Source organism: Austrofundulus limnaeus, unplaced genomic scaffold (genome assembly GCF_001266775.1).
Source record: "Austrofundulus limnaeus strain Quisiro unplaced genomic scaffold, Austrofundulus_limnaeus-1.0 Scaffold133, whole genome shotgun sequence".
Lineage (NCBI taxonomy): Eukaryota > Metazoa > Chordata > Actinopteri > Cyprinodontiformes > Rivulidae > Austrofundulus > Austrofundulus limnaeus.
Window position 1 is genome coordinate 608,218 of NW_013952535.1, and position 27,228 is coordinate 635,445.

General features: G+C 37.2%; 1 protein-coding gene across 1 annotated transcript in view; it reads left to right on the top strand.

Annotated features, from left to right (window-relative positions):
- Positions 1-27,004, top strand: part of ppp2r5a (protein phosphatase 2, regulatory subunit B', alpha isoform) — a gene marked incomplete at its 3' end in the record, with an annotated part of 36,495 nt that extends 9,491 nt beyond the window's left edge. The window contains 10 exon segments of the mRNA XM_014015722.1: positions 8,840-9,036; positions 17,480-17,581; positions 17,673-17,765; positions 22,872-23,002; positions 24,918-24,977; positions 25,775-25,883; positions 26,062-26,115; positions 26,213-26,263; positions 26,351-26,470; positions 26,877-27,004. Coding sequence (XP_013871176.1) covers positions 8,840-9,036; positions 17,480-17,581; positions 17,673-17,765; positions 22,872-23,002; positions 24,918-24,977; positions 25,775-25,883; positions 26,062-26,115; positions 26,213-26,263; positions 26,351-26,470; positions 26,877-27,004 — 1,045 coding nt within the window.
- Between the last annotated feature and the right edge of the window lie 224 nt (positions 27,005-27,228).

The window sequence follows — 27,228 nt, forward strand, 5'->3', positions numbered from 1 at the left end:
TAAGTTGCTAAACTTAAGTTAAAAACAAATCCTTCAGACTGTGATGAATTTCAAAACTACGTGGATTTGGTAAAAAATAAAAACTACACCGTCTTCATTTGATTAGTTTGCTGTCGGCGCATTGAATCCTGGGATATCCTCGGCGGGCCGGGGAAGGATACTTGGATGCATCCTTGATTTTTGAGAGTTTGTGGTCCGCATTCCTCGGCTCCATAAGGAGGAGCATTCAGATTGGGCAGTGAGGCTATCAGTCTCAGTATGCAGTCGACTACTTTACAGTCTTGTTTTATAGTTGAAGTAAAAATTCATCCAATAATATCTAACGTTACAACCGGTCGGACTTCTCTTTAAAGTCTCTCTTGGATTTCTTGAGAAAAACTCTGACAGATAACTTTCAGCCCTCCAGTCTCCACACCTGAGGTGTTCTTATATTAATTACTACAACTGCAAAGTGTCTGTGTGTGACACTGGGTTAAAAAAAATAAATAAAGCTTGTACCACGGCAGCTTAACTGGTTTGATAAGATTCTTCAACGCTTCCGTGATTTAGATTCTCATCTCCACATTTGTTTAGACTGCATGCTAAAATAGCGCAGGCAAGATAAATCCTGAAAAAGGCAGCTTAAAGATCAATCACTGTCATTTCATTATAAAACTGCAAACTGGAAATGTAATGTTAAGGTACTTCGGCAAACAAAACTCCTCCTTTTAGTATTATTTTTTTTACAAGAAGTGTCTAATGAAGCTACAGAACTGGCAACCTGTCTGTCAAGAATCTGAAATGTGCGAGAATGCCTTCCAGGCTTTTTACTAAAATAAACATCACCTTGTCTCGACGTGTAGTAAATGTTGAAAATTTAGTTGGGACCAATACTTTACTTCCAGCAAAGTCACAAAATACACAAATTAAAGATTGAAATTATTATTAATAATAATGCAAATATTTAAAAACAGCAGCAGTGTTGCTGAACCACATTAAAGTGTTTAAGTTTAATTTTATGCATGAAAATCATAGATATAATAGCAAAGTGAGCTAAATTGTATTACTAACAGTATTTGTCATTGATTGTCAGCAAATGTTAAAAAATTGATTATATTCATCAGGATTTGCAATTACTTTAAATTTTTATTTCTCTCCGACTAATTTGCAGTCATTCTCCTGAATATGACACTTTATTCGTTGTTGTCTCAATAAGGCAAACATAAGAAAAATAATTTTAACAGGACTGAAAAGTCTAGCTCTTTTGACGATGGGTAAAGCGAAACAGTGACAATATTAAATATCTTTAAATCCAGAAAGTTCTTTGAATTGTTCATAGTTTTTCCACAGAACCACACTTTTACCTTAAATATTTGCTTGCTTAGATTACCAGATATAAAAATAAGTCATCTTGATAAGACAGTTATATTTTTGGGAATGTTTCAACTGTGTGTCCTGTTTAAGATTTTTATGTTTGTAGTTATTGTAAAAGGATATATTTTATTTTAAAGGACTAAAAAAATATAGATATTATAAAATATAACACGTGACGGTAAACGTTAAGAAATGAAATGTCTGCAGTACACAAACCTCAAAATATTTAAAATATACTTAAGAGAAAAAAGTCAAAAATCATCACGTTATTTTAAATACATGCAGGTTGAGTTAATGTGAAAGAAGTGTTAAAAAGATGTAGAATAAATTGTTCTGATTTCTGTTTATCTTTTGTTTTGACCTTTTTCATAGTCACACAAAAAGGTCTGGATGTCCCAAAATGGAAGCCAACTTTAACAACGTAGCTTAAAGTTTTTATTTTTATTTTTTCACACAAACCCTCATTTTGCGGATTCTTGGTTTCTAAGACACGACTGTACAGAACGGCGCCAAAAGACAGGAGGTAGTAATTATTGCTGAAAAAATCACTATAATTATAAGACGTCATTAACAAACTAGTCCAGTGCAGTCTATAGAAACAAAACGTTAACAAAAAAAAACAGACAAATAAAAAAAAAGAATTATTAAAAGTGACTTTGGTAGATATGAAGTTTCTGAAATCAAACCGAGAAATCTGCCCAACAAACAAAAAACTGTTTTCTAACGTCCACTGGAATGGGGACTGCACCAAAAATATATATAAATAATGATTAAAAAACGAGTTAAATGAGTTCACTTAAGTGAAAAATATAATAAACATAGTTTTTAAAAGTAATTTTTAATAGAACAGAAAATGAACATATTAAGGCCAACATGTGTAAATAGTCTGCACTTTTAAGTTTTTTTTTTTGTTTTGTAAAGCTTGTTTTTGATGTCTCTTATGCATCTGTTTTGCTTTGTCAAAATTTAAAAAAAGTTTAAAAGCAGAATATTTAAATTCTAAATCGTGATGCCTTGAAAATGTGCCTAGAATTTAGAGATTTTTTTTTCGTGTTACCACAAACTTCAAAGTATTTTATTTAGATTTTATGTGGTAATCCAGCAGAGTCGTGCATAATTTTGCGTTTTAAGAAATGTGTCTTGCATTTGTTTTCAGCCCTTTGCTCTGATGCCACAAACTAAAATCCAGTGCAACCTTCAGAAGCTGTGTGTGATTTAATTTCAGTGTAAATGCAGTGAAGTCCTCAAGAAGAATGAAGACCAAGGAAAGCACCAGACAGGTCAGGATGAAGTTAAGAAGTTAGAAGAAGCAGTCGTTATTATTCTTAGATGAAACGATTTGATCTGATTTAGCGGAGATTCCAGGGAAGCACACGACGGACATGTCTCTGCTGCCAAATGAGCAGAAAGCTGTCAGAGAAGTGGGTGTTTGTTATGCAAACTGCTGTTGTCATTAAATGATTTAATTAATAAAACCCTCATGAATTGATTTATTCTACCCTGGTTGTTTTCAACTCTTTTCCCAGCAGGTTTAAAGCTAAATATGGAGGGGGTTGAAAAGTTTGATTCGTTTTTTTTTTTTTTTTAATAAATCCCAGGATTTATCTCTCTCATCTCTCCTCTGTTTGTTTTGGTCTTTTTCTAGTTCTGTGAAATGTTGATGGGCAGTAAACAGACAGACAGTGCTGTATCTGTAGATGTATTTTTATTGTGAATAGAGGAGGATCATTGCACTTAGTGAGTAGTTATTTAACAGATTTAAAGGTGTGAAGGCTTGCTTTTCTGAACACTAGTAATCAAAATGCAAATATTGGTCAAACACTTGACTCTCAACTATGAACTGTCATCATGAAAGTGCCTCATCAGAATTAAGTTCATGAAAATTACCTTTTAAACTGGATGCATGGTGTGAGTCTGTGCCTACAGCAGTATGAAAATCTTCAAGGTCACCTCTGATTTCTCCACCTAGGATTGAAAGTTTAAATTGTCAGCAGTGCAGAATTAGAGGCAGCAGAAAGTCAAGCATGAAGCACATCAAGCGTTAGATGCTGAAACTTTTGGTTACAGCTGTATTAATTGTTTTCTTATCTGCAGATTCAGTTGAGAAAACCATCCGCTTGCATGGATGTGTTTAATTGAAAAATAAAAAACAGTTTTATTTCAGAAAAAACCTTAATTCCACGCTGCAGTCACTGGTCGATGAGCGGTTCAGCTATGTAGGGCTAAGTTTGCCCAATTAAAGTTTTTATTCCAAGTTGTGCTTTTTTAAATGCTAAAATACAGAGCCGGTCACATCAGCTCAGGCATAAAGTCTGCAGTAATTCTTCTGTTTTTGTTGTGAGTAATTACAGGAAGTGACGTTTTGTGTGTTCAACACGATGGAAGCAGAAGTGGCGGTGCAGTGAGAGCATAAAGTAAATAAAGCTCATGTTTCCCAGCATTAGTGTCTGAGAAGCTTTTACACCAAGTGTAAGGTGGTGTTAGAGATGACTCATGATTTCTTCAGTCAGTCTCAGCTAAAGTTCACAGTTTAATGCTATAATGTTTGTAAGTTTGCCTTTACAGTATTATTAACGGTTCTTTTTTTTTATATTGAACTCAGTTTCTCACAGCAGCAGCTGTAAACAGGGTGTTTTATTTTTTATAACTCATGTAGACTTCATACAGCAGCTGTTCACAGAATGAAAAGACATCTGGTCTGAATGAGTTTATAAAGAAATCTTTCTATTATTTATCATTTTAGGTTCGTCTCTTTCGTGTCGTGTGTGTGCGTTGGTGAATATTTCAGTCTGTCACGCTTCATTTATTTATACATGTCAAGTTAGGAGTTGGTATGACTTGTACAAATAATTAGCGTCTGTCACTGAAAGAAGGTAGGCAACAGAGTTGTCAAGTAACTAAGTACAAATACTTTGTTACTGTACTTAAGTAGAAATTTAGGTTATCTTTACTTTACTTGAGTAATTACTTTTTAGCCTACTTTTTACTTCTACTTCTTACATTTTTAAACAAGGTAAGAAGTAGAAAGTCGTTTCTCCGACGTCATTTCGACTCATTGTTAAAAAATACTATCCTGATAAATTGTGTCTCCTGGAAAGAGTAAATTTAATACATAGTTGGATGAGAAGTAAAAACATTTACCATTCTGACACCAAATTGTACACAACCCATCACAGCTGCACACCTTTTAGAAAAAACTTTTTTTTTTTTTTTATTGGAGAGGTCACCTCCCAGTAAATGTCATTTTGGAAAACCTAACCGCTCATTTTTACTAAATACTTTTACTTTTAATACTTGAGTACATTTTATGTCAGAAATTTACTTTTGATACTTAAGTAAAAAAAAATCAGATACTTTTACTCTTGGAGGCGACTTTAACTTTTACCAAAGTGATTTCATAATAAGATACTTGTACTTTTACCCAAGTATCACTTCGAGGTACTTTATACAACACTGGTGGGCAATAATTAGTTTCATGTTTTTATGTTGGTAAAATATCTGTATGTACATCTACAGCTGATGAACCTTTGGGGTTCGTCTAATTTAATTTGGCAGCTACAGCTGCACAATGTCAGAACCTGCGATGTGAGATAATGGTGCTTAATACTGCGATGACGATATGATCTGAGATAAATTATCTCTGCTCCATTTAGTTTATGAGACTGATGCTGGCAAAATGCATCAATGCAAATATTTGAGACAACCATTTATTGCAGTTAACGTAGTTTTTTGCAATAGTGCACAGGCTTTTATTGCTATAACGATAAATTTGTGACATATTGTGCAGCCCTGTTGTCTTCTTCAGCTGATTGATGTCAGCCAACACAGAAATGGCTAAAACAGTTTTTACAGATTTTAGCAAACATTTGATGTGGTAGTAGCTGACAGTCATTAACAACCCTGAGTGTGACCTCTCAAAATATTTTATTATTTTTTTATTTAAATTGGACCAGAGGAACTACAGTTAACACCTGGTTGGTTCAGTACTTTGACAATTCAAGGAGATTCCTCACTTTGTATTTTAATAAGAACTTTCAAACTCCTCAATGAGTAGATGTGTGTAATTATGAGCTTTTTATGGAGTATTTAACTCGTCCAAACCATCACTTACCTCAGAGCAGGTCACGGAATAAAACTTTTTATTTTCCTGCGCATTTATGCAAAACCGTTTTCTATTTTTGTTCCCACAAACATCCTGACCCATTTAGATTTTGTGATAATCCAAAAAGAAAAGATTGTTTTCGATTCTCACAGCAACAACCTGAGTGTCTTAATGTACTCCTTGACAGTACAGCAGCTGGTACGTTTCTGTTTTTAGTGGTTTGTGTGTTTACTTCAGCACCTTTTCCCCCTCAGTGTTGTGGTTTTAGAGCTGAAATCATGTTTCCTGTTTTGTCATCAAATCTTTTTATCTTACCGTCTATATTTCTGAAAATCAGTCAGACTTCACCGCTTTTACATTATCATCAAATATTTGCTTTTTTGTAAATGTATACCTTTTTAAAATATGTATTATAATACTTAATAAAGCAGTTTTTTTTCCTTTAATAAGATAAATTTAATAATTAGCTAAACCAAATGAGATATTTGTCTCAAGGACAAATATTCCTGTAACATTTAGTCAAAAATAGCTGGCTGTAAAGTTGTCATTCATTTTAAATGAGGTTGTTCAAACTCACGGGGGTCCTTTTAATCTTTATTTTAAGGTACAGAGGTAAATACAAAGTTGTCACTTCTAAACTTTGTTTCTTCTTTCATTCATGTCATCGCAAAAAGCAGAAACACGTTGGAATAATGCCAGAAAAGTCTGCGTGTATGGTCGTAATAAATGATTTAATTCTGAGAAACAAACAAACAGGACCCAAATCAGGAAGTTCTGTTGGCTCGTTGCTGACACGTCAGCGGACACAGCCAATAATATACACCATGATAACATCATATGACGTGCTTATAACCAATCACAGATCGCTCATGTACTCTCCAGCCTATCACAGGGCTCCCAGCTCAAAGAGTGTCTTATCAAACAAGAGAGGTCAGTCCGTTGTGGAGTCCTGTTGTCTGGACAAACAGATTAAACATTGAACATGTGACACAGATAGATAATTAGTCCATTACAATTCAAATTTGCAGAATCTGTATTTTTAAACAACCAAGTTTCTATAAATCTCTGCTTGTCTTATAAGAATAGTAAAAACCTCTAAGCGTTCAGCTTTAGTGTCATTTATAATTTCCTCTCAGTCGAGGTTTTTATACCCAGTGGTTCATCTGTAAAATACCAAAGATCAAACGAGACGCTGGTTAGAGCCCTTATGAAATGTTTACAAACTGAACCGAATGCAAGGTGTAATTATATTGAGCTTATATTGTGATTATGTCGAGCTTCATCTGTCTCCTTTTTCACCCTCAGCCACTTTTAGACTCGCGTCCACATGCGGTTATTAAATTGCATGTTGTTGCATTTAGATAGTGGAAGTGATTCTTCCAGCTCCGCTCGGGAGACGTGGGAGTCCTCCTCACAGGGGAGAAAATGCCCTCAGTTCTTGTTGCTTTAAAATAAAATCCACACGTGTTTTCCACCGTTCGAATCGTTCAGATGATCCGTTTAGTCCCTCTCTCCTGTTCTTACTTCTCATCTATCGCTCCTTGGTTCTAGTGGAAATATTTTCCTTTCCTTGCTGAGCACCCCTGAGGAATTTCTGCACTAATGGCATCTTCTCTATGTGAAAGACAAAAATAGCTTCACGTCGAGGGGGGGGGACTTCTGCATGTCGGAGAGTTATCTAAAAGACCCACCCTTTTTTTTTCTCCAGAGGATAAAAACAAACCATGAAGGATTTATTTATTTTAGTAACAGAGTTCACAGAAATTTTAAATATAAAATAGACGAGTTGTGATGTTTTTCCCTCCTATGCATGACCATTAGATGTGATAAATGAAATAATTTTTAATAAAGAAAAGTGTAAAAACAAACTATTTGTGAGGTTTCCAGGCAACTGCTTTTACATCTTTTTTTCTACTTGTTTTTGTGTACGATCTAATTTATTCAATATGATAATGAGGAGCTTTGAAGATGCTTTTCAGCTCTTTTTTTTCTTACCTTCAGAGACGTGTTTGTGCTGCATATTTACCATTCATTCAGGAGAGTCTCTTAAACTTACCCTGGTGTAAATTACACCAAGAAGCCAACCTCAGAAAATCCTTACACCGCTCCTTACATGTGCTCTCAAGTGATTGTATATCTGGAAAATCCCACAAAATATTGCAGGTTTGAATGTAACACGCCAGCCCGAAGTGTTGGCACTGCCCACGTCTGCCACACACCACTTCCAGGCATGAAGTGAGCCATCCTTGGGTCACGTTAACATGGCTGCAGGGGCGTCACGGTGCTTTTACCATCCTCATATTCAGTCTGCCCTTTCAGCCTGGAATCCTCTGAGATGCGATACGTTGGAAAATTGGCATTAAGGCAGGTCGGCGCGTTAACGAGCCGTCTCGTTCCAGCCTCGCATATTGAGTTCACAACAAACAACGGCCCGCTGCCCGACCTCGCAGGTCCAGTTGCGTAAGCACTTTGTCAGCTGTCGACACCGCTGGAACGTTTTCTGTACGTGTGAAATTCATTGTGAGGCTTTGTGTTATTTCTGGCTGAGCCTGATGCTGAGATCTTCCTGTGGCTCATCATTTTCATGGTGTAATGACTGAGCTTTCATATAAATGCTCAGTTAAAAAAAAACTTTATGCCAGACATTTAAAACACTGATGATGCAAACAACTGCTTTTTTATAAAATAAACTGAGACCTAGAGTTTTCTTTAGCTGGTATGTGTTGTAGTTCAGCATGATGATATTGCATCTTTCAATCCTATTAATCAGCAATTACCTTCAAAATAAGACAAAATAACTTAAATATTATTGTAGTTTACCTTCTTTTTTTTTTGAGGAAAGTCATGCACATAACGCCTGATAAACACACGTTTGTTGGTATTCTCTTTTCCCTTTTGTGTTGCATTTCCTGCTCATCCGCTTTTTACTTGTGAAAGCTCCTTCAAAGTGTGTTTGTATTTGTGAGTCTCTGTAGGATCAAATTCTAGTTTCCCCCACTGGCTGAAAGACTCTTATTTTGTCAGAAAGACCAGGAAGTATGTTCTGGAATTGATGCTTCAGTGTTTTTTTTTTTTTTTTAACAAATCTGTGAGGAGTTGATTTTAGACATCTGTTTAATGAAGATTTTCCCTCTTTAGCGCCACCAGCTGTTGTAGAAAGCTGTAAATATTGCTTTAACCCCAGATGTTTTTAATCAAACCAACTAAGTTAGTTTCAGTAAACAGAGCATCATTGTGCAGTTGACAGGTGTAGTTTATGTTTTAGCTCAGGTTAAGTTTGATGAGCAATCAGAGCTGAGAATAACTGCCTCTTGATCGAGCCTTCTTATGTAATAAATCGCATATTTACATGTTGTTTACCTGTTTTTGTTGTTGTTGTTTCAGATGCCCAGTCCACAGAGCAGCATGAACTGTTCACCCAGAAACTCCAGCAGTGCTGCACGCTCTTCGACTTCATCGACTCGGTGGCCGACCTGAAGAGCAAGGAGGTGAAGAGGGCGACCCTCAACGAGCTGGTGGACTATGTTTCCACAAACAGAGGGGTGCTGGTGGAGACTGCATACCCTGAGATCATCAACATGGTGAGGATTAGCTTTAAATGTGCGTCACAAACCTCTTTGATTTTGGAAATAAACTGAGGCGAAACCCAAAGCAACAACTGCAGGAGTCAGAGGATTGCAAAGGATACTTTCATGGACTTCTCAGTGTTTCCATAAATCCTGTGTGTTTCTGCAGGATTAAAAAAATGTTTGATGTGTCAGCAGCGGGTGAGCAACTTGTTGATGTATTATGCGAAACTAGTTTTAGCAAAACAAACTCTTTGTGTTGCCTTTGCACCTCTCGTCCACATAGAAATAACTTTTATTAGCAAGTAAAACTAGAGTTTTACATCTGATTAGACTTTATTTTTTCTATATTATTTAAGATACAAGGCAAATTGAGTTAGAAAATCACACATGACCAGAAACCAACAAGGTGTCGTTTAAATTTCTAAACTGAATGATGTCTACATGCAGATAACAACTGCTGAATGCAGCAAACAGGTTCTGAAATTAGTCTATCGATCGTGCAGGAGTTGTATTACGCAACAGGATGTTTGACAACTCATCCCGCTCCCTCCGCATCATCTTTAGCCAATATGTTGCAGATATGTGTTCATAGCCGGTGCCCTGAGTTGCTGTGCGTCCTCCCACAGTGTAATAATGACTCATGCGCAGCTTTTAAGAGACGGCAGTGATTCACTCCATGCTGGAGATTATCATGCTGGATACAAGTGAGCACATCCTCAGCTGAGTCAAGGAGTCTACAGATTACTAATGGATTGTAGGCAGTAATTCATGCCGTGTTTTGCAGCTATTGATTTAGGATTTAGCTCGGTGTAATAGTCCCTAAGAAGAACCTGACCGTGCACATACCAGCTAAATTAGGAACGACGTTGTTGCACCGAAATGCTATTAAAAAAACTTTTTATTTGCATTGTTTTAATCATAAATCTATTTACAATCAGAGCAGGGAGATGTTCAGATCTTTCTGGTTATAAGCTCTTTGTTTTGCAGACCTTAATGGTTTTTATCTTTAGGTTTTGACATCAACCTGCCAGTGGGGGCTAGAGAAGGAAATTATACGCCTGGCTATAATCTCATGTTTGCATGTAAATGTTCATTAATACATATCGTCCCGTTTAAAAAAAAAAAATCTTGAACTGTAACTTTTGGTTTAAAACGGTGAGTCATTAACAGGCTTCTGCAGAGCTTGATGGAAAGATGTTAATTCCTCAGACCTTGCTCAGACCTGACACTACAAGTCTGCCTTGAGTGGATTGTTTTGATTGAGAGCGTTCACAGCTGTGGTTTAATGCAGGGCTGTTCATATGGTGGCCCACGGGCCACATCTGGCCCACGAGTGACCAAAGTTCGGCCCGCCAATTGTTCCTTCATCTCTTAAGCCCAAACCCTTAGTTTTCTACTTTAATTACTGTAAGTTCTTTTTAGACATAGACATGTTTGGTATCAACAGAAGCATCAGAATCTTGGCCTCAAGCTGGTAAAAACCATTTCTATGAACATCCAAGACAGTTAAAACTACAAGCAGTTGAAAATAAAACTATGAAAGTGAAAATAAAATTAGTTAAAAAATTTGGCAAGTCAGAGATGTCAAAATAATATTAGTGTTTTGGGCATACGTGTTGCTATATGAGGCATAATGTGTTATTTTTGTTTTTTATATACGTTTATTACATAGGGTTCTGTGTGTTGCATTTATGATTAAATGCAGCAAAAAAACTATTTCAAAGGTAACAGATCTTTGTAATACTTGATTTATTTACATAATGATTTTTATTATTCGGACATTAACACAGTTCAGCGCCATTTGAGCCGCATAGTTGTAGAGTTATCTTTTAAAAAGCTTAAGTGTTTAATTAGGTGAATAAAATGCTGCTCGGACTGTTGTACTGTGATTGACAGCACATTATATCTTACAGGGATTATAGTGGGCCCAATCTGCACTAAAACAATCAGAATAAACAAACTAAGTAAAGAGACACTCGCCATGCAGCATCCTGCAATTAACTCTAACTAAATCCAGATATTTGACATTTTATTGAAAAGGACCCTAATACGGTTCATACAAACTTTTAGTTTAGAGGAGTATGTCTTTGTTGTTGTTGTTGTTAATTATTATTATTATTATTATTATTATTATTAATCAGACTTTTTGTTTGGTAGGATTACTATTTGTGTGGGATCAAAGAGTAAGATGACGTTATTCTTTATCAATTAAAAAGAAAGTTTTAAAATAATTTCCAGCTATAGTGTTTTTAAATTACTACGAGAGCTCCACACTAAACTGTGAAAGCGTCACCAGCAGGTTTGTCCCTGAGTTTATGCTGCACAGCCTGTCCTCCTTTTGAACCTAATGTCCGTGTTGGTTTTGACAGATGAAAACAAAAAAATATCTATAAAGAAAGCTCTGCTCAGAGTTGTTTCTGCGCCGCAGACAGCTTCTGAACAAGGTTAGCCGAACAGCAGCGATGCCGTCAGACAGCAGAGGTAATAATTGCTCTCCTGGATCCTACTCGCTTGGCATCACATGACGGGGAGGAGAGAATGGCTTCAGCAGAGCAATGCTTGGATCGTGGAGGTACAAACGGTAGCATCAAATGGTTCTCACAGCTTTAATAACAGCAGAACAGGGCTGCCTGTTAGGTGGATCATGAACTGCTCTCTAATCGATCCCGATTTTTTAAAGCTTTATTGATATTAACATTTAGCAGTATCTAATGTCTGCATTCTCTCACGCCACCCTGATAATTGCACTTATACTGTCCTTAAAAAAACAATAAAAGGAAAATAAAATTTTTATATCAGAGGGTACTTGAGCGGGCATTGGAGAAGTGAGATCATGGCTGCCCTTAAAGATGTGCCGTTATCCTGAAATACTGAGACATATTGGTGTGAGAGTGATTAATGTCGAAATCAGCAAGCTAAGCTAAAAACACACCTGGATTGAATTCATTTGCTTTGACTCATTTTTATTGATTTATTTTTTCCATTGTTCTGCTGCTGGCGACCTCGATTCTTGCACTTCGTTGCACCTTCCTCACTTACAGACTTGTTGCTAGGTGTCCGTTGCCGTCACTCACAAACAAAGCTTCAGATTCTCATCACCGGCGAAGCTCCACCAGTTTCACCTTCAGCTCTGACTCTTAAGAACAGCTTGTTCTAAATCCTCCTACATCACTCTCAAACACAAAATAACTCTTTCCTTTTTCCTCTTGTGAAAATATCTCGCACGCCTCTCATGTTTGCCATCCTCCCACAGTGTTTTCTCTTGTTGTGTCCAACTTTAGTTTGTTTTTTTTTCCCAACACTGTGAAGTGACTAGGGAACTTAAATAACTGCTTCTGATGCCTTTGTGGCAAATTATCCAACCTTCTGTGCTTTTATAGATTTATTATCTCTCCCAGTTATTTTTTGACAAACTATAGTTAGACTCTGGAACATATTCAGTATCATCTTTAATATGATTTTTTTTGCTAGTCTAAACTTAGCATTTGAAGTAAGGAAGTTTATGTTTGGTCAAATATTTCTTTGTTGTAGCAATGCTTCTTCACAATAAGTCGTATTCTGTTAAAAAGCATGTTTATTTCCATTTAAAAGGAGACACATTTGAAAGGAAAATTCATTTGTGGTTTGAGCAGCAGTGTTGAATTATGTCGGTTGTGCACATGAAAAACTTGCCAAATCTTCTCTGCCAAGCAGCTTATTCTGCTGCTGACTCTTGTTTGGTGGAGTGGATGATTGAGGCGTGAAGAAACAAGACATACTGATAATTTTACAATCTACTCATTTAACAGACGGGGGGCGGGGGGCTTCAGTAGAACGTGGAAGAACCATACACAGCCACAACAGCCTGGCACCTCGTGCAGCTTGGTGACACGTTGCTGTAAGGTGGCATCCAAATCTTTAAACTGCATTTGTCGTGAGTCAGCCAACCCGGGCACCCGCTTTGGATGTTATCATCCATTAAATGGACGTTATTAGGCGTTATCAGACCCCTAGAATGGCTTCAGAATGTCCCAACTGCGACTTCTAGCAGGTTCCGCCGTCCATTTAATGTACTGATAACGTCAGAATCCACTGTTTACAGCCACTATCTGATTAATAAGAGGCATAAAAACACTTAAGTTTTTTATGCAATATGGTTAATATGAGGCATAAAGCCACTAAGGTTAATTTTAGAAAAATTGACATGGGCTGCGCAGAAGACTCTGCACTCCGGCAGTAGTAAATTGTGGCCTTCCAGTGTAGGGCTGTGGGCAGAGCGGGAGACCAAGGATCGAGGCCAGGCACGGACAGCAGGAGTAAGGATCAACACCAGGCATGGACCAAATGTTTATTAAAATATGTTTTGGTTATTTACACATTCAATGTCATTGATATATTAACCCACTAGAGGGCACTGTGGGGACAATATGAAGCCTAGAAGGCACAGTAGGGACATTCTGAAGCCATTGAATGGGACTGATAACGCCTAATAACGTCTATTTAATGGACTGATAACATCAGAATCTGCTGACGGTTGTGTTGGTCACTGTGGAATCACACCTAAGCTGATCCCACAGGTGTGCAGTGGGGTCGAAGTTGCCTATCGGGTGCACCAGTAGCTCAAACAAGAATTGAGGGTCCGTTATCCTCCATCCGAAGCCGAACAGTCGATGCACATTGTCACATGGTTGTTCAACGTTCGTTTTTACACAAATCTGTCCCGGTTAAAGCTCCACACTTTCCTGCAGACAGATTTCTCCGTGCTCAACGTCTGTTTATCTCCATCCATGAGTTTCTGGCCATTTGACTGCCTTTTATAAATGTCTGCGTCTGGGTACAACAGTCGGATTCTGGATGCCAGTAGTTGATGCAAAATGCAACATTGTAGCGCTTTCAGCATAAACAAACGCGCCCACAAAATTTTGACCAGTCGCAGTAATTTCTTATGCAGGTGGGAGTGAAAAGTTCTCCCAGCAGTTTGCTACAAGAAGTCGTGTAAGACTCGAAGCTGAGAACCTTAATAGCAGAAGAAGCTGTTTTGCAGAGCTGCTCAACCCACAAATGCTTTTTTTTTCTAACAAATGTGGCACCCTTTAGGGGGAAAACAGACTTTCTGTAGAAGACTTATTGTCAAGAAGCTTTGTTATGATAGAACAAATCAATTAAACACAAATATACTTATTTTCTGTTATTTTTAGATGTCTTAGCTTGTGATTAGAAAAACACTATTTGAGTTTAGCCTTTGATGTGTCTCACAGCAGAAATGAAAGCTTGGTTGTGCAGGAAACAGTCATGTTTTAAAAAAGCTGATTTTCAACAGATCTTTATGTTTAAGTTCCTCGATGATGCTCTACATTTTAACTGCCTGACGATTTATATCTGCAGTGAAGGAAATTATAAATTGCTGACAAAAATGCCCATAAAAACAAGCATTTAGAGCACCTCATTGAGAATACGACAGTTTTCCAACTTTTGTTTTTGGTATTTCAAAGTAATTAATGAATGATTGAAAGCAACATATTCCTGTTTAAAATACATTTACTGCCTAATTTGTGCAAACTAGAATTATTTGTATTAGTTTAATGGCTTTTAGATACCGCAGTAAATGTTAAAATGTGTGACTTCACTGCATCTTTTCCACAAAGTTCCCATTAAAGCAATCAGCCTGAAACTCATCAGATGTAATTACGCTGAATGAACTCTGCAGGGAGTCAACAATTTGTGTTACTGTTGTGTTTAAGAGAAAAATAAAGATGCTCGATGTTTCCAGATGGTGTTTTCATCGACTCAGAAACAGCAGCTCTGGTGCGCTGGACTTCTCTGAAGTAAAAGGAAAGCAACGAGTAATAAAAAGACAGCTCCGTGCAGCTAGCAGCAGTTAGCTGAAGAGCAATTATTATTCCTTTCAGCTAATAATAAAAATCTTTTTCGTCTGCTCATTGTCACAGCAACAGAAACCAAAAATATTTATTTTTAATGTCCATCCCATATTCCAGAACACGTTTGGTCGTTTTATTCCTCGTCTTGAACATATCATGAATGAAGTGTCCTATTGAGTTTTTAAACTCCCTGAGTGCATTGTGATGTTTTTACAAAACTGAAGCAGCTGTGCTTTGAAACAGATGTTGACAGCCTTGGCAGGGAGGCGTTCACACAGTCCTTACAAGGTAGGATTGATGTGGCTTTCTGCTGCGTCTAAATCCTTCAGTTGAGTTTATTGAACAGGAACTGTGTACAAACACATCGCGCTCCTGAGAGAAATATAGTGTCAGATTTAGTTTCAACCTTATTTCCATTTAAAGTCATTAGGTGGAGAAAATATGTACAAACAACTGATACAAATAAAGTCAGCAGTTGTAAGACTTTATACTATTAAATCCTTTTAAAAGATAGTTAAATTCATATAATGATCAAGAATGTATATTATCAAGCTAAGTATTGTAAATGATCTATCAGTGGAAACAACACAGATTGAAAACTTTAGCCCAAACAGAAACCTTTGTTGTTGTTTTAGATATTTCAGCGTGTCAGAATCTGGTTTCCTGTCGAGGTTTAAAATCTCTTTGCCGCCTTCCTCTCCCATTAGTGTCAGCTGGATTTTCCAGCTGCCGATAGTTAATTTGATGCTGCATTTATCACGTCAGCGTGAGGCTGCACATCCAGTTACATAATACTGTCGTTTCCAGCTGCTGGGTGTGTGTTTGTCACTCTCACATTTACCCTGGCTAAAAATAACAAAGCAGGGATGGAGGTGGCACTGACCTGTCTGCGGTGATTGTCTCTGGTGCAGAATTTTAATAAGGTGTGACGGATGCTGAATCTGTAATGCTTTACCAAGATGTTTACGGTTTATGTTGCAGCAACAAATGTCCTCAAAATGCTCCGATAGTCCAGGAAACAGGTTGCTGTTCTTTCCACCTACTAAGCTGCCATTGTTTAGGATTTATTTACAGTTACAGGTGTGGATTATTTACCACATAAATGATTTATGTACTTCAGGTGTCTCACAAACGATAGAAAATGCAGCGTTGTTAAACAGAACAGAGGCTAAAATGAGCAGAGCACAGGCTAAACACAAAGTAACAGAACACTATGAGCTGAAAGCAATAAAGCAGAAACAAAAAGCTAAACGCAGTAGAACCATAACTAGGAGCTAAAAGGTAAAGGACAGCAGCCAAAGTTAGCAAAACTGACTAAAATGGGCAAAATGATATCTAAAATTAGCCAAACAGGTGCTAAAGCTAAAATCATTACAACTATAACTAAAAGCTAAAACTAACAAAACAGAAACTAAAACTAGCAAAACAAATACTAAAGCTAGAGTCAACAAAAGCATTACAAATCTGTAGCTTAACGGAGCAGAAAGCTAGCTAAAAATAGCACGAGACAAAAAAAGAGCAAAACTGCTGATGCACATTAAAAAATGAATTGTAAGAAGTGGAGATTTGGGAATTTTATTTGTACATAAGTTTAATATTTTAAGGAATAAATGTTACAGGCAGAACATGATGTATGAACTAAACAGAAGTAGTTTACACAACTCTAAATAGGGAAACAATGGTCTGAATGCTGACTCAGCATTCCCTTAATTAGCAGTAACTCGCTGTTCTACAGAGTGTGGTTTAATAAACAGTCAGGGAGGGCTGGGTCAGCCGTGTGAGAAGATGTTTGTTCTGCAGGAAACCGTTTGAAAGAATAACAGAAACCCTACTGTTGCTGCAGGCAGGTGTGAAAGCCCCGAAGCAGAATACCTAACTGGTTATGGAGATTAATGCTGCACATAAAAAATAGCCCCTACATATTTTATAAATAAATGGTATTTTAGCACCAATAAAGAGTCCCTCCAACAATATATTAGCTGAAACCTTAAGGTGATGATGAACTGAAGGACGATGCAGCTCATGGGTTCTGTCTGGTCCTTGTTGGATTTTATTTTATTTCGTTCCCTAAAATTCTGCCTTCAAGAAGTTTATCTGATGTTTTTTCTCCACTACTTGTATCATCTTTAAGCAGAAACTGCACAACGTTCTGTCATGGTCAGGTACAAGAACTGGACAGACGTAAGGACCACTTTAAAGACCAGATTCAAAGATTAAAAGAAAATTTGCCTTTTTGGGAGTAAAACAAAAAAAGGTACACATTCGTCATGTAGAGGTCACCCCGAGGGGGAATAAACATTTCCACCTGTCTTTGACCCTGGTCTCAGAAGACCTCCCTCAAAAGAGACATTTTATTTTCTTTAATCAAGACAATAAACAAAATAATAATGTTCTTTATATTTTTTATTTGTATTTTGATTAAAGAAAATAAAATGTCTTGGTCTGACCCCTACAGTCATCATAAACTGACAACAGCCAAAGTAACGATTTATAATATTGGAACAAATTTTCCATCCATGTCTTCTTCCATGTTTGTTCATTTTTGTTTTTAATTTAATTACACTAATTTCTATTTTTTCTTTTATTTTCTTTTACAGATCACTACCAATATTTTTCGGGCTCTTCCTCCAAGTGAAAATCCAGATTTTGACCCAGAAGAAGATGAACCCACTCTTGAAGCTTCTTGGCCTCATATTCAAGTACATTTTGATGCTTCCCGCTGTCTTGTCTCTGCTGGAAATTCTAAATATTTTATATTTATATGCTTATTTATGTTGTTTTGTTTTCCAGCTGGTGTACGAGTTCCTGCTGCGCTTCTTAGAGAATCCTGACTTTCAACCCAGCATTGCGAAGAGACACATTGATCAGAAGTTTGTTCTGCAGGTAGGCAACATTTTATCCAAAAGTTTACCTGTATATCCCCACGGCTCAAACAATCTGCTCTCGCTCGTCCCCATATGTTGGCGTTTAGCTCCCACCTACTGAAGGAATGTTTCACTTCTCGCACAGCAGTCGCTAACAGGCATTATAAGGGCTGGAATGTTGGCCCGGCCGCATCCGAGGTGCCTGCTCCGACTTTCCATGATGCGAGTGAGTCGTTCGGGGAGCTTTAAATAGCTGCCTGTTGTTTGCTCTTTGCTGGGAGAAAAGTCGAGTGTGGCGAGGGTAAAATAAGTTGGAGGTTCAGCTGGTGTTAAAGAAGGGGGTTAAACGATCTTGATGCACAAACGGCGAGGGAGGAGCTCCTCAGAGTTCCCCGCAGAGATGTGTCGAAGCCAAGAGGTGGCCTGAAGACGCTTTTAGAGATGTTAACCAGAAAAATAATCCGGTTAAAGTAAACTTTTGGTTCTTGCTCTACGTGTTTATTGGCTTATTTTTGTTTTTTTGTGTTGGTGCTGGATCGCCTCGTGCTCAGCACAGCTGCTGCAGAAAACAGCAGCATCCTGGGAAAATAACCATATGTGAAACATGTGGTTGGACACGTGATCAGGGTGTGTTTTAGGGCTTTTATTTTTATAATGTAGCTTTAGTTTGTGTGTTGCCTTGTGAGATTTCACGGTATAGTTATTTTAAAGTAAAAATCCACATTTGAATCACTACTATTTTAATATGTTTACCCTCTCACGTTTATTATGTATTTTGTTGAAGATTGAATAAAAAAATCTACTGGAAGCCTCTTTTGGACGTGTACATACTGTGATGCTAACATTAGATATCATATAATTTGTTGTTCTTGAATGATTTGATGTTCTTGTTTTTAACTGAAGATTATTGTTGTTTAAATTTATACTTGAGGAAAAAGGGGGCAGATATTATAAGATTTTGTTCTTCTCTCTGCTTCCCTTCATTTCGTTGTTTGTATTTTTTATTTTTATTGTGTATAAAATTTTGTTTTTTAATGAATTGAATACATTTATGAATGAATGAATGAAGAATTATATCAAATACATAACCTATATGAGTATTTCATTATATCAAAATGTTCATAAATGGGAATAAATTGTCAAACTTTTTATAGTCTGACAGTACAGTGTAAAGTTAATTATAATGTAGAAATAATTATCCAATCTTTAAAAATATAGTGATTTTTTTTTTTTGCTTTTTAACAGAGTACTCCTTTTTTTCTTTGATTTTTTTTACAGCAAAAAAAAGTTTTCTACAAATTAAAAACGGGTAGACGTACATATATGTAAAAGTTCTTATCCACTTCACATGACTGATGCTACTTCAGCCTCAGATTAGTGAACCTATCAGTGTTGAGACACTTAAGTTATTTTTTTATTCAAATTAAAATATGTAAAAAATTAGTTTTGGTCAGTCTCTGAAATATTTGTGACCATGTTTGGGACGTTTCACTGCACCGCTAACAAAAGCACAGAAATGTTAAAGCTGCAGTTTAAACTCAACCTCCAGAGTCAGGAGGAGGTTCAGACACAAAAATAATGCTGCTCCCACCAAGTCATTGCATCAGTACAAGTTATTAGACCAGGTTTGTTTAATCTTCTACACCTTCAAACTAAACCATAAATAAAGATTAGTTACATAGAACCACATGAACACGTTTGTTTATTAATGTCTCTTTAGGGCTTTGGCACAAAGTGAGCCTTGCTGACGTGATGACTTTGCTGTACATCGATCCAGCTGCTGGGAGGACTGGAGTCCTGATGTGACCCGCTGTGATTGAATATTGATGTTACCTCGGGCACAACCAGTTTGTTTGTATCAAACTGTGGCTGCTTTCATTTCATAAGAGAGACAGAGCCGGTGTTCATATCCCGTTTCAGTGTCATCGACCTTCTCAGCTCCTGTGTCGATCAGACTATTTATGTAACTCTGAAAGCTAATTACACAGAACCACCAAACGCTGTTGTTCACGATTTATACATGAGTTAATTTTATATTAATCCACATCATAAGAGACGATGTATTTATCACAGTAAAATGGTTCCTGAAATGCTCAATGCTAGGGCTGTGTATTGGCAAGAATTTGGCGATACGATACATATCATTACAGAGGGGTCACGATACGATATATCCCGATATATTGTGATACTGTAAACAAGTCAATATATTGCGATATATTGTGATTTTTTTGTCCAAAAATTCTATTAAATAAAAACCTCTTACTGAAAAAAAAGAAGAAATGCTAATGTTTACTTACAATGCTAATGCTACCCTTACTCTCTGGCGCTCAAGAGGTAGAGTAGCCAAATGGCTGGCTCACWGCTGCCAACTAGTAGTCAGAGGCTGAACTACAACATAAAAATGAACGGTTGGCAAGAAGGTTGACATTTTATACCTTAATTAAAAATCGATACAGGGCTTTAGAATATAGATACAGTATCGGGAAATGAAATATCGCGATATTTCAGTGTATCGATATTTTCTTACACCCCTACTCAATGCCTGGTTCGCATGACAAGACTTTTTAAAGTTAATGTGACAGACGATGTGTGACGATAAAAAAAATCATAGGTATAACAGGTTTGGTCGGCAAAGACAACACGCCACACGAACAGATTTCACTAACAGACACTCAGACGTCCGACAGGAAATCTAGCAAAGCTTCCCCTCTGTATTTCTGTCACCTCGCTTTTTGATTGGCTACATTCAACAGGCTGTTAGCAACATGTCCTGTCGATTTGTGATCGAAGCAGTTCCAACATCCTTCCGAGCCGACTAGATCCAAGATTATCTTTAGAGCCTATCTTTAGAAATAATCGGGGCATCCTGAGATTGTCAACAGGGCAAAATGGGGTCAAAAATCTGCACAATTATCCAGTGGCTAAAATTCAGTCCTACATATTACTTTACATAAGGAACATCCTGGTCAAGTTTCTGAGCTCTGAGTCTTTTAAAGGGAACGGAAATAAACTGGAACATGTTGCAAACTCTCTGATGATCTTGTGCAAACTTCCAGTTTCATTATACTCCCTTGCAGCACGAGTGAAGATTCTTTGCAGCGTAAAACGTTGCAGGTCAGCCTTAATGCATCGTTTAAATCAGCAGAAAGGCTTCGTAATGAAAGCCTGTTTTTGAGTACACGGAATTAAAAATAGAAAACAGCCTTGTCACCAAGGTGCTCATAACGTGCAAATAAAAGATGAGCAGCGGAGCACTTCTGGTAAACTCTGTGACACTGGCTCTACTGCCTTCAACCATATTGTAATGGTGAGTCATCACATGTTACCACAAATAGCTGCTCTGTACCAGAGGGGAGGTTTTCAAAGCTGTTTACATTACTGAGTATTCAGACACACAGGCTGTGAGGATGGTACAAAGGGTGGAAGTAACTGGTAAACAGTAGGTTTGGTTATTTGTACATGTTGGCACAAACACTTCCTTACATCTGGCACAGCATAATAAAGTCTCAGAAGTTTTCTTTTTGACAGCAAATAACACACACATACACACATTTTATGCTTTTGGCTTCGGTTGTTAATAAAGCTATGTGAACCCACTGTATGCCTCCCACTCGGCACCAAACTATAGACATTTTTATGTGAACGTGGAGGTATACCCTTTATGATTGTGGTAATTCATAACATCTGGATCAGTAAAAAACTTACAAGTTCAGTTTGTCTCAGTTTGCCTTCCTCTGTCTGTTACTTCTCAGTACTGAGAAAACTGCAGGTACTCTGCCAATGACATAAAGGCTAACTCGAAGCTGAAAGTAACAAAAGGCTAGATGGAATCTAAAACTAGGAAAATGCTATCTTGAATCTAAAAGTTGCAAAACACTTGGTAAAAGTAGCAAAAGTCAAACTAGAAGCTAAAATATGCATAACACTAGCTAAAAGACAAAAAACAAAACAAGCCAAAGGCAACAAAATTCTAGATACTAGCTAAAACGGCAAAACACTAGCAAGGTAATTGATAAAAAGTAGCAAAAGGCTAGATTAGAAGCTAAAACTAGGAAAATGCTATCTTGAATCTAAAAGTTGCAAAAACACGAGCTAAAAACAAACAAGAAAAGCCAAAGGCAACAAAATTCTAGATACAAGTAGCAAAACTAGCTAAAACAGCGAAACACTACCATAGCAATTGATAAAAAGTAGCAAATGGCTAAATAGAAGCTAAAACTAGGAAAATGCTATCTAGAATCTAAAAGTTGCAAAACACTTGGTAAAAGTAGCAAAAGTCGAGCTAGAAGCTAAAATATCCATAACACTAGCTAAAAGACAAAAAAAAAAAAACCAGCCAAAAGCTACAAAATTCTAGATACTAGCTAAAACGGCGAAACACCTGCAAGGTAGTTGATAAAAAAGTAGCAAAAGGCTAGATTAGAAGCTAAAACTAGGAACGTGCTATCTAGAATCCAAAAGTTGCAAAACACTTGGTAAAAGTAGCAAAGCAATAGGTAAAAGCCTAAAGTAGCAAAAGTCTAGGTAGATCCTAAAGTAGCAAAACGCTATATATAAGCTCAAATTAGAAAAATGCTAACTAGGTAATGGATGAAAATGCTAAGTAGAAGCTAAAAAAGCAAAAGTCTATCCTGAAGCTAAGCTAAAATGCTGGGTAAAGGTATAATTGTAGCGACAAAACAAGAAAAGCCAAAGAAGAGAACATGAAAGTACAAAAACCTAAAGTTGAAGCAGCCACCTCCTGGATGAGCTGAATCTTTTGATTTATGAATGTTTAAAACTGCACAAAGAACACGACTCACACGTGTAATCTCAGCAGTGTGACTAATGAGGCTTTGCCAAGTTCCTCTTCTGTTCTATATAAAATAAAGACACGCCATCAATAGAAGTAATCATATAAACTGACTCAGTAAAAGGAGCTTTGAGTCATAAAGTGACAGATCTGACCCTCAAATGATGTTATAACAGCCTGGTTTTAACTCAACAGGTGACTGATGTTCTTCGTATCTCTTATTGCGACAACATTTCTTACTGTTGTTTGATGAAATATTAAATTGTAGTACTGAATCATTTCTGAGCTGGAAGCTGCTGAGGATTGACGTCTGTTTGGTCTTCATCCGTGCAGCTGCTGGAGCTGTTTGACAGCGAGGACCCGAGGGAGCGGGACTTCCTGAAGACTATCCTGCATCGGATTTATGGAAAATTCCTGGGCCTGCGAGCCTTCATCAGGAAGCAGATCAACAACATCTTTTTAAGGTGAGTTATTCATCCGCAGGCAGGAATTATGTTTGAAGGTCCATCTTCTGAAAGTGTAAACAAAACAAAAAGAGTTTGGAACCAAAATTAAAAAGGACATTTAAAATCAGGTTGTGCTGTTTGAAGAAACGTGGTGTTTCAACTACAACAGATTTAGAGAAAACTAGAGAAACGTTGTGTTAATTCTGACATAGCTTCACTAAAATATGTTGAAACTGAGTTGTTAAAGTTAAAAATGTAAAACAATAGCTGAAAGGAGCAGAAGGTTACCTACACAAAGCAGTGGAAGCGGCTCTGGCTGTCATCAAAATGAAAGATGTCTAGAGACTTATGATTTACACATTGATCACAGAAACTCTGTGCACACGTACATCCCAATGACGATGCACAAACAATATATCGTGCAGCCGAAATCGCGATAAATATTGATATTGAATTATTGTCCAGCACTAAGTAGGGGTGTAAAAAATACTGATACACTGAAATATTGTGATATTTCATTTTCTGATACTGTATCGATTCTCTAAAACCCCGTATCAATTTTTAATCAATGTAAACTTTTCTGCCAACAATTAATTTTTATGTTGTAGTTTAGCCTCCGGCCACTAGTTGGCAGCAGTCAGGCACCACTTTGCTCCTCCACTCCTGATCTAAAACGTACTGAGTTTTTAAAAATATTTAATCTTTGGACAAAAAATGATAATATATCACCTTGCTTACAAAATGACAATATATCGCGATTCATGCCAAACATTTTCCCTAAAACTAACCATTACTAGACCTCACTTTGATAGTAACTATGGTCCTCACACTGTAGAAGAAACCACACACAGACGCAGGCATGTAATAATTAAATTAGGCAATAATTAAATCCTCATTTGAACCAGTGACTAAACTTGTTTCTGTTTTGACGGGATTAGAAAACCATGCAGTTGTGTTATTAAATATTGCAGTGATGATATCAGTTGTGATTAACCAACATTTTCCCCACTTTTTTCTTCTCTTCTGTCATGATGCATAAAAGCTTGTCACTGAACATATACTGTATTAATCTGTTTATTACAGCCAATCTGTTTAATACAAACACCAAATAAGACTTTTCTTTAAATCAGGATGTTTATGAATGTTTATTTTTGGGTCAAACACACATCAGGTAACAGCTCCAACATGTCCGCTGCTTCATTGATGAAAGAGTTTTATCCGCTGTGTCGGCTGATTTCGTGGAATCGTTTCTGAAAATCCTTTTTTAATCAAATATGCTTTGATTTTGTCCCCTGGCAGCAGAAAACGCATGACCACAAGTGCATTAGTAAACCACGTTTGTGAGCTTTGGACCAAACTGAGTCACACAGGAAAACATAAATAAAGGATCAAGGTTTTCAAATCAAATAGTTTGTGATTTACTTTTATCAGACAGCTGTTGAACATTGAGTGTAGTTTTTAGTTTTCATGTCTTTCTTTCTGCCTGATGGCTGTTATTGATTTAAAATGAAGTTTTATTTGTTGCACTTTGCAATCATCTAACAGCTGTTTGGTTTCATGTTAAAAACGCTCCTTTGCTCTGAGCGCTGATGCGTTGCGGCTTTACAGCTCCTGTTGCTGCGTGACGGCGAGCTTCGGATGATCGAGGCGGGGAACGCTCCACGTCGTTTCCGACCGTCCGGGCGCCCCCCGCTCTGGCCATCTGCCACTGAGGTTAAAAATAGCGCCCCGGTTGTCAGGCTCCGTCCACACGTAGCTGCGTTTCTCAGTGAGACGGAGGCGAATCGTTGATGTCGTTAAAATAAACGGCGAATTATAAAATGAGGTCAAATATAAACATTTTAAACAAACACATTAATCTGACTCAGGTTTACTGAGTGTCTCTACTTTTTGAGTTGTTGCACGTCTGATTATTCCTGTCCTCTTTCTGCAGGTTCATCTATGAAACCGAACATTTTAACGGTGTCGGTGAACTGCTGGAAATTCTGGGAAGGTGAGTAATAAACTAAAAAAGATTGTTTATAAACTGATTATTAATGAACCTGCAGACATTACTTTAACTTTATGACAACAAGTGTTCAGTGGTTCCCAACCTGTTTTCCTCAAAGCCCACCTTCCTTACTTCCAAGCCAACTTTTATCTCTTTATCTAAATAATAAAGTGAATCGTTTTATTTTATGCTTTTATTTTGAAAAGACAAAAAAAAGAAGAGTTTTAATAGTCAAATGAACTTGTTTTAATAAATCAATAAATTGATATTTTCACAACTTGTGAGCAGACAAGATTATAATCCCACCCCTCATCTCTGGCACGAGGCCCCCCAGGTTAGGAACCTCTGCCTTAGAGGGTGAAAACTCACCATCTTATATAACTGCTTCAAAATAAACTACGGTAATCAATCTAATAGAGCTATGTCTGTATAAAATAAAAATATTTCATGTAAACGTCTTTTTTTAAGCTTTTTTACTATTTTTTTGTTAAAAAAACAATTCAGTGTTTCTTAAAAATAACAAACAAAACAAGGCTTCTGCAGCTTTTAGCCTCTGTAACATGAGGAGTTCATGCTTTCCTGTGTTTGTTGGTAAATAAAATGATTTTGTGTGTAAGTTGTTGACTGTAAAACGCTTCATGATGACATCGTATATTATAATAAATGATTGTAATTTAATCAAGCTTGGATTAATCAGATTTTTTTTAAGTTTAAATAAAAACTGAGCAAACTTTGGGTTATCAAATGTCCTGATGTTTGAGATTTTAACCAATTCTTTTTGTTTGTTTGTTTGTTGACAGCATCATCAATGGGTTTGCGTTGCCTCTGAAAGCAGAGCACAAGCAGTTCCTGATGAAGGTGCTCATCCCCCTACACACAGCTAAAGGACTGGCTCTTTTCCACGCACAGGTAGAAGAAATGGATCAGACCCGACTTGCGGCTTTGTGTTTCTGCTCACAGCAGCTCTTTGTTTGTTTGTTTCTTTGTTTGTTTGTTTGTTTCTCAGCTACTGAACTTTAGCACCCTCTGGTGGTTTGATCATGAAAGGTCTGACTTTTGTTCTCTCGCCCTTCTGGGATGCTTTTAGCTGGCTTACTGTGTGGTCCAGTTCCTGGAGAAAGACCCCACTCTGACAGAGCCGGTACTTTTTCTTGTTTATTATTTATTTTTTAACATTTTTCACTTCATTAGAAAGGAGAAACTTCTCGTTTTAAACTGACGGGTGTTTTTGTCTGCAGGTGATCCGCGGCCTGTTGAAGTTTTGGCCGAAAACCTGCAGCCAGAAGGAGGTGCTGTCCAGATGTCTTTGCTTTGCGTCAGCTCGTGAGCACATCTGCAGCTTTTTAACCCTTACCTCTCCCGTTGTTCTCTCTCAGGTGATGTTTCTGGGGGAAATCGAGGAGATCCTGGACGTCATCGAACCGACACAGTTCAAAAAGATCCAGGAGCCGCTGTTTAAACAGATCAGTAAATGTGTGTCTAACCCACATTTTCAGGTAGGATTCTAGTTTTTCAAGTCTTTAAACTTATTTTAGATGTAAAGTAATATAAATGATGGCCTAAAGTACAGCATTATTTGCTTTTTGATGTGTTTGTTTAGGTTACATATTAATGTGTTAGTTCAAGTTTATTTCAAACGTGTAAAAAATAACTAGATAAATTATTTATTCCGTTTTCCAAAGCTCACTAAAATAAAAAAATCTTTTGTTTTTATATTTTAAATCACACAACAATCAGTTTACCAACTGAATTATATAACAATTACACAAAACATTGATTATATTACTTCTCTAAACGTATTTGTCTGTGTTTACATCCTGAACCTGAATAAGTCCAGTTCCCTGTTAGCGCTCCTGGCTTGTTTTAGGCGGTAACAGCGGTACTTCCTGTCTGTACGCGTAGGTAGCAGAACGTTCGCTCTACCTGTGGAACAATGAGTACATCCTCAGCCTCATCGAGGAGAACATCGACAAGATCCTCCCCATCATGTTCGGCAGCCTCTACAAAATCTCCAAGGAGCACTGGAACCAGTAGGTGCCCCGACTGCCGAGGGTTTCTGTTAGCCAAATATCTCCTAACAGAGAGGTTCAGATCAGGAAGTAAACAAAGATGAGCTTTATGTTTACGTTTGATTTCACTTGTACAAATTATTTGTTGTCAAAGACTTTATGAAGAACTTAAACGTTCTGCTGTAATTGTGTGTGTGTGTGTGTGTGTGTGTGTGTGTGTGTGTGTGTGTGTGTGTGTGTGTGTG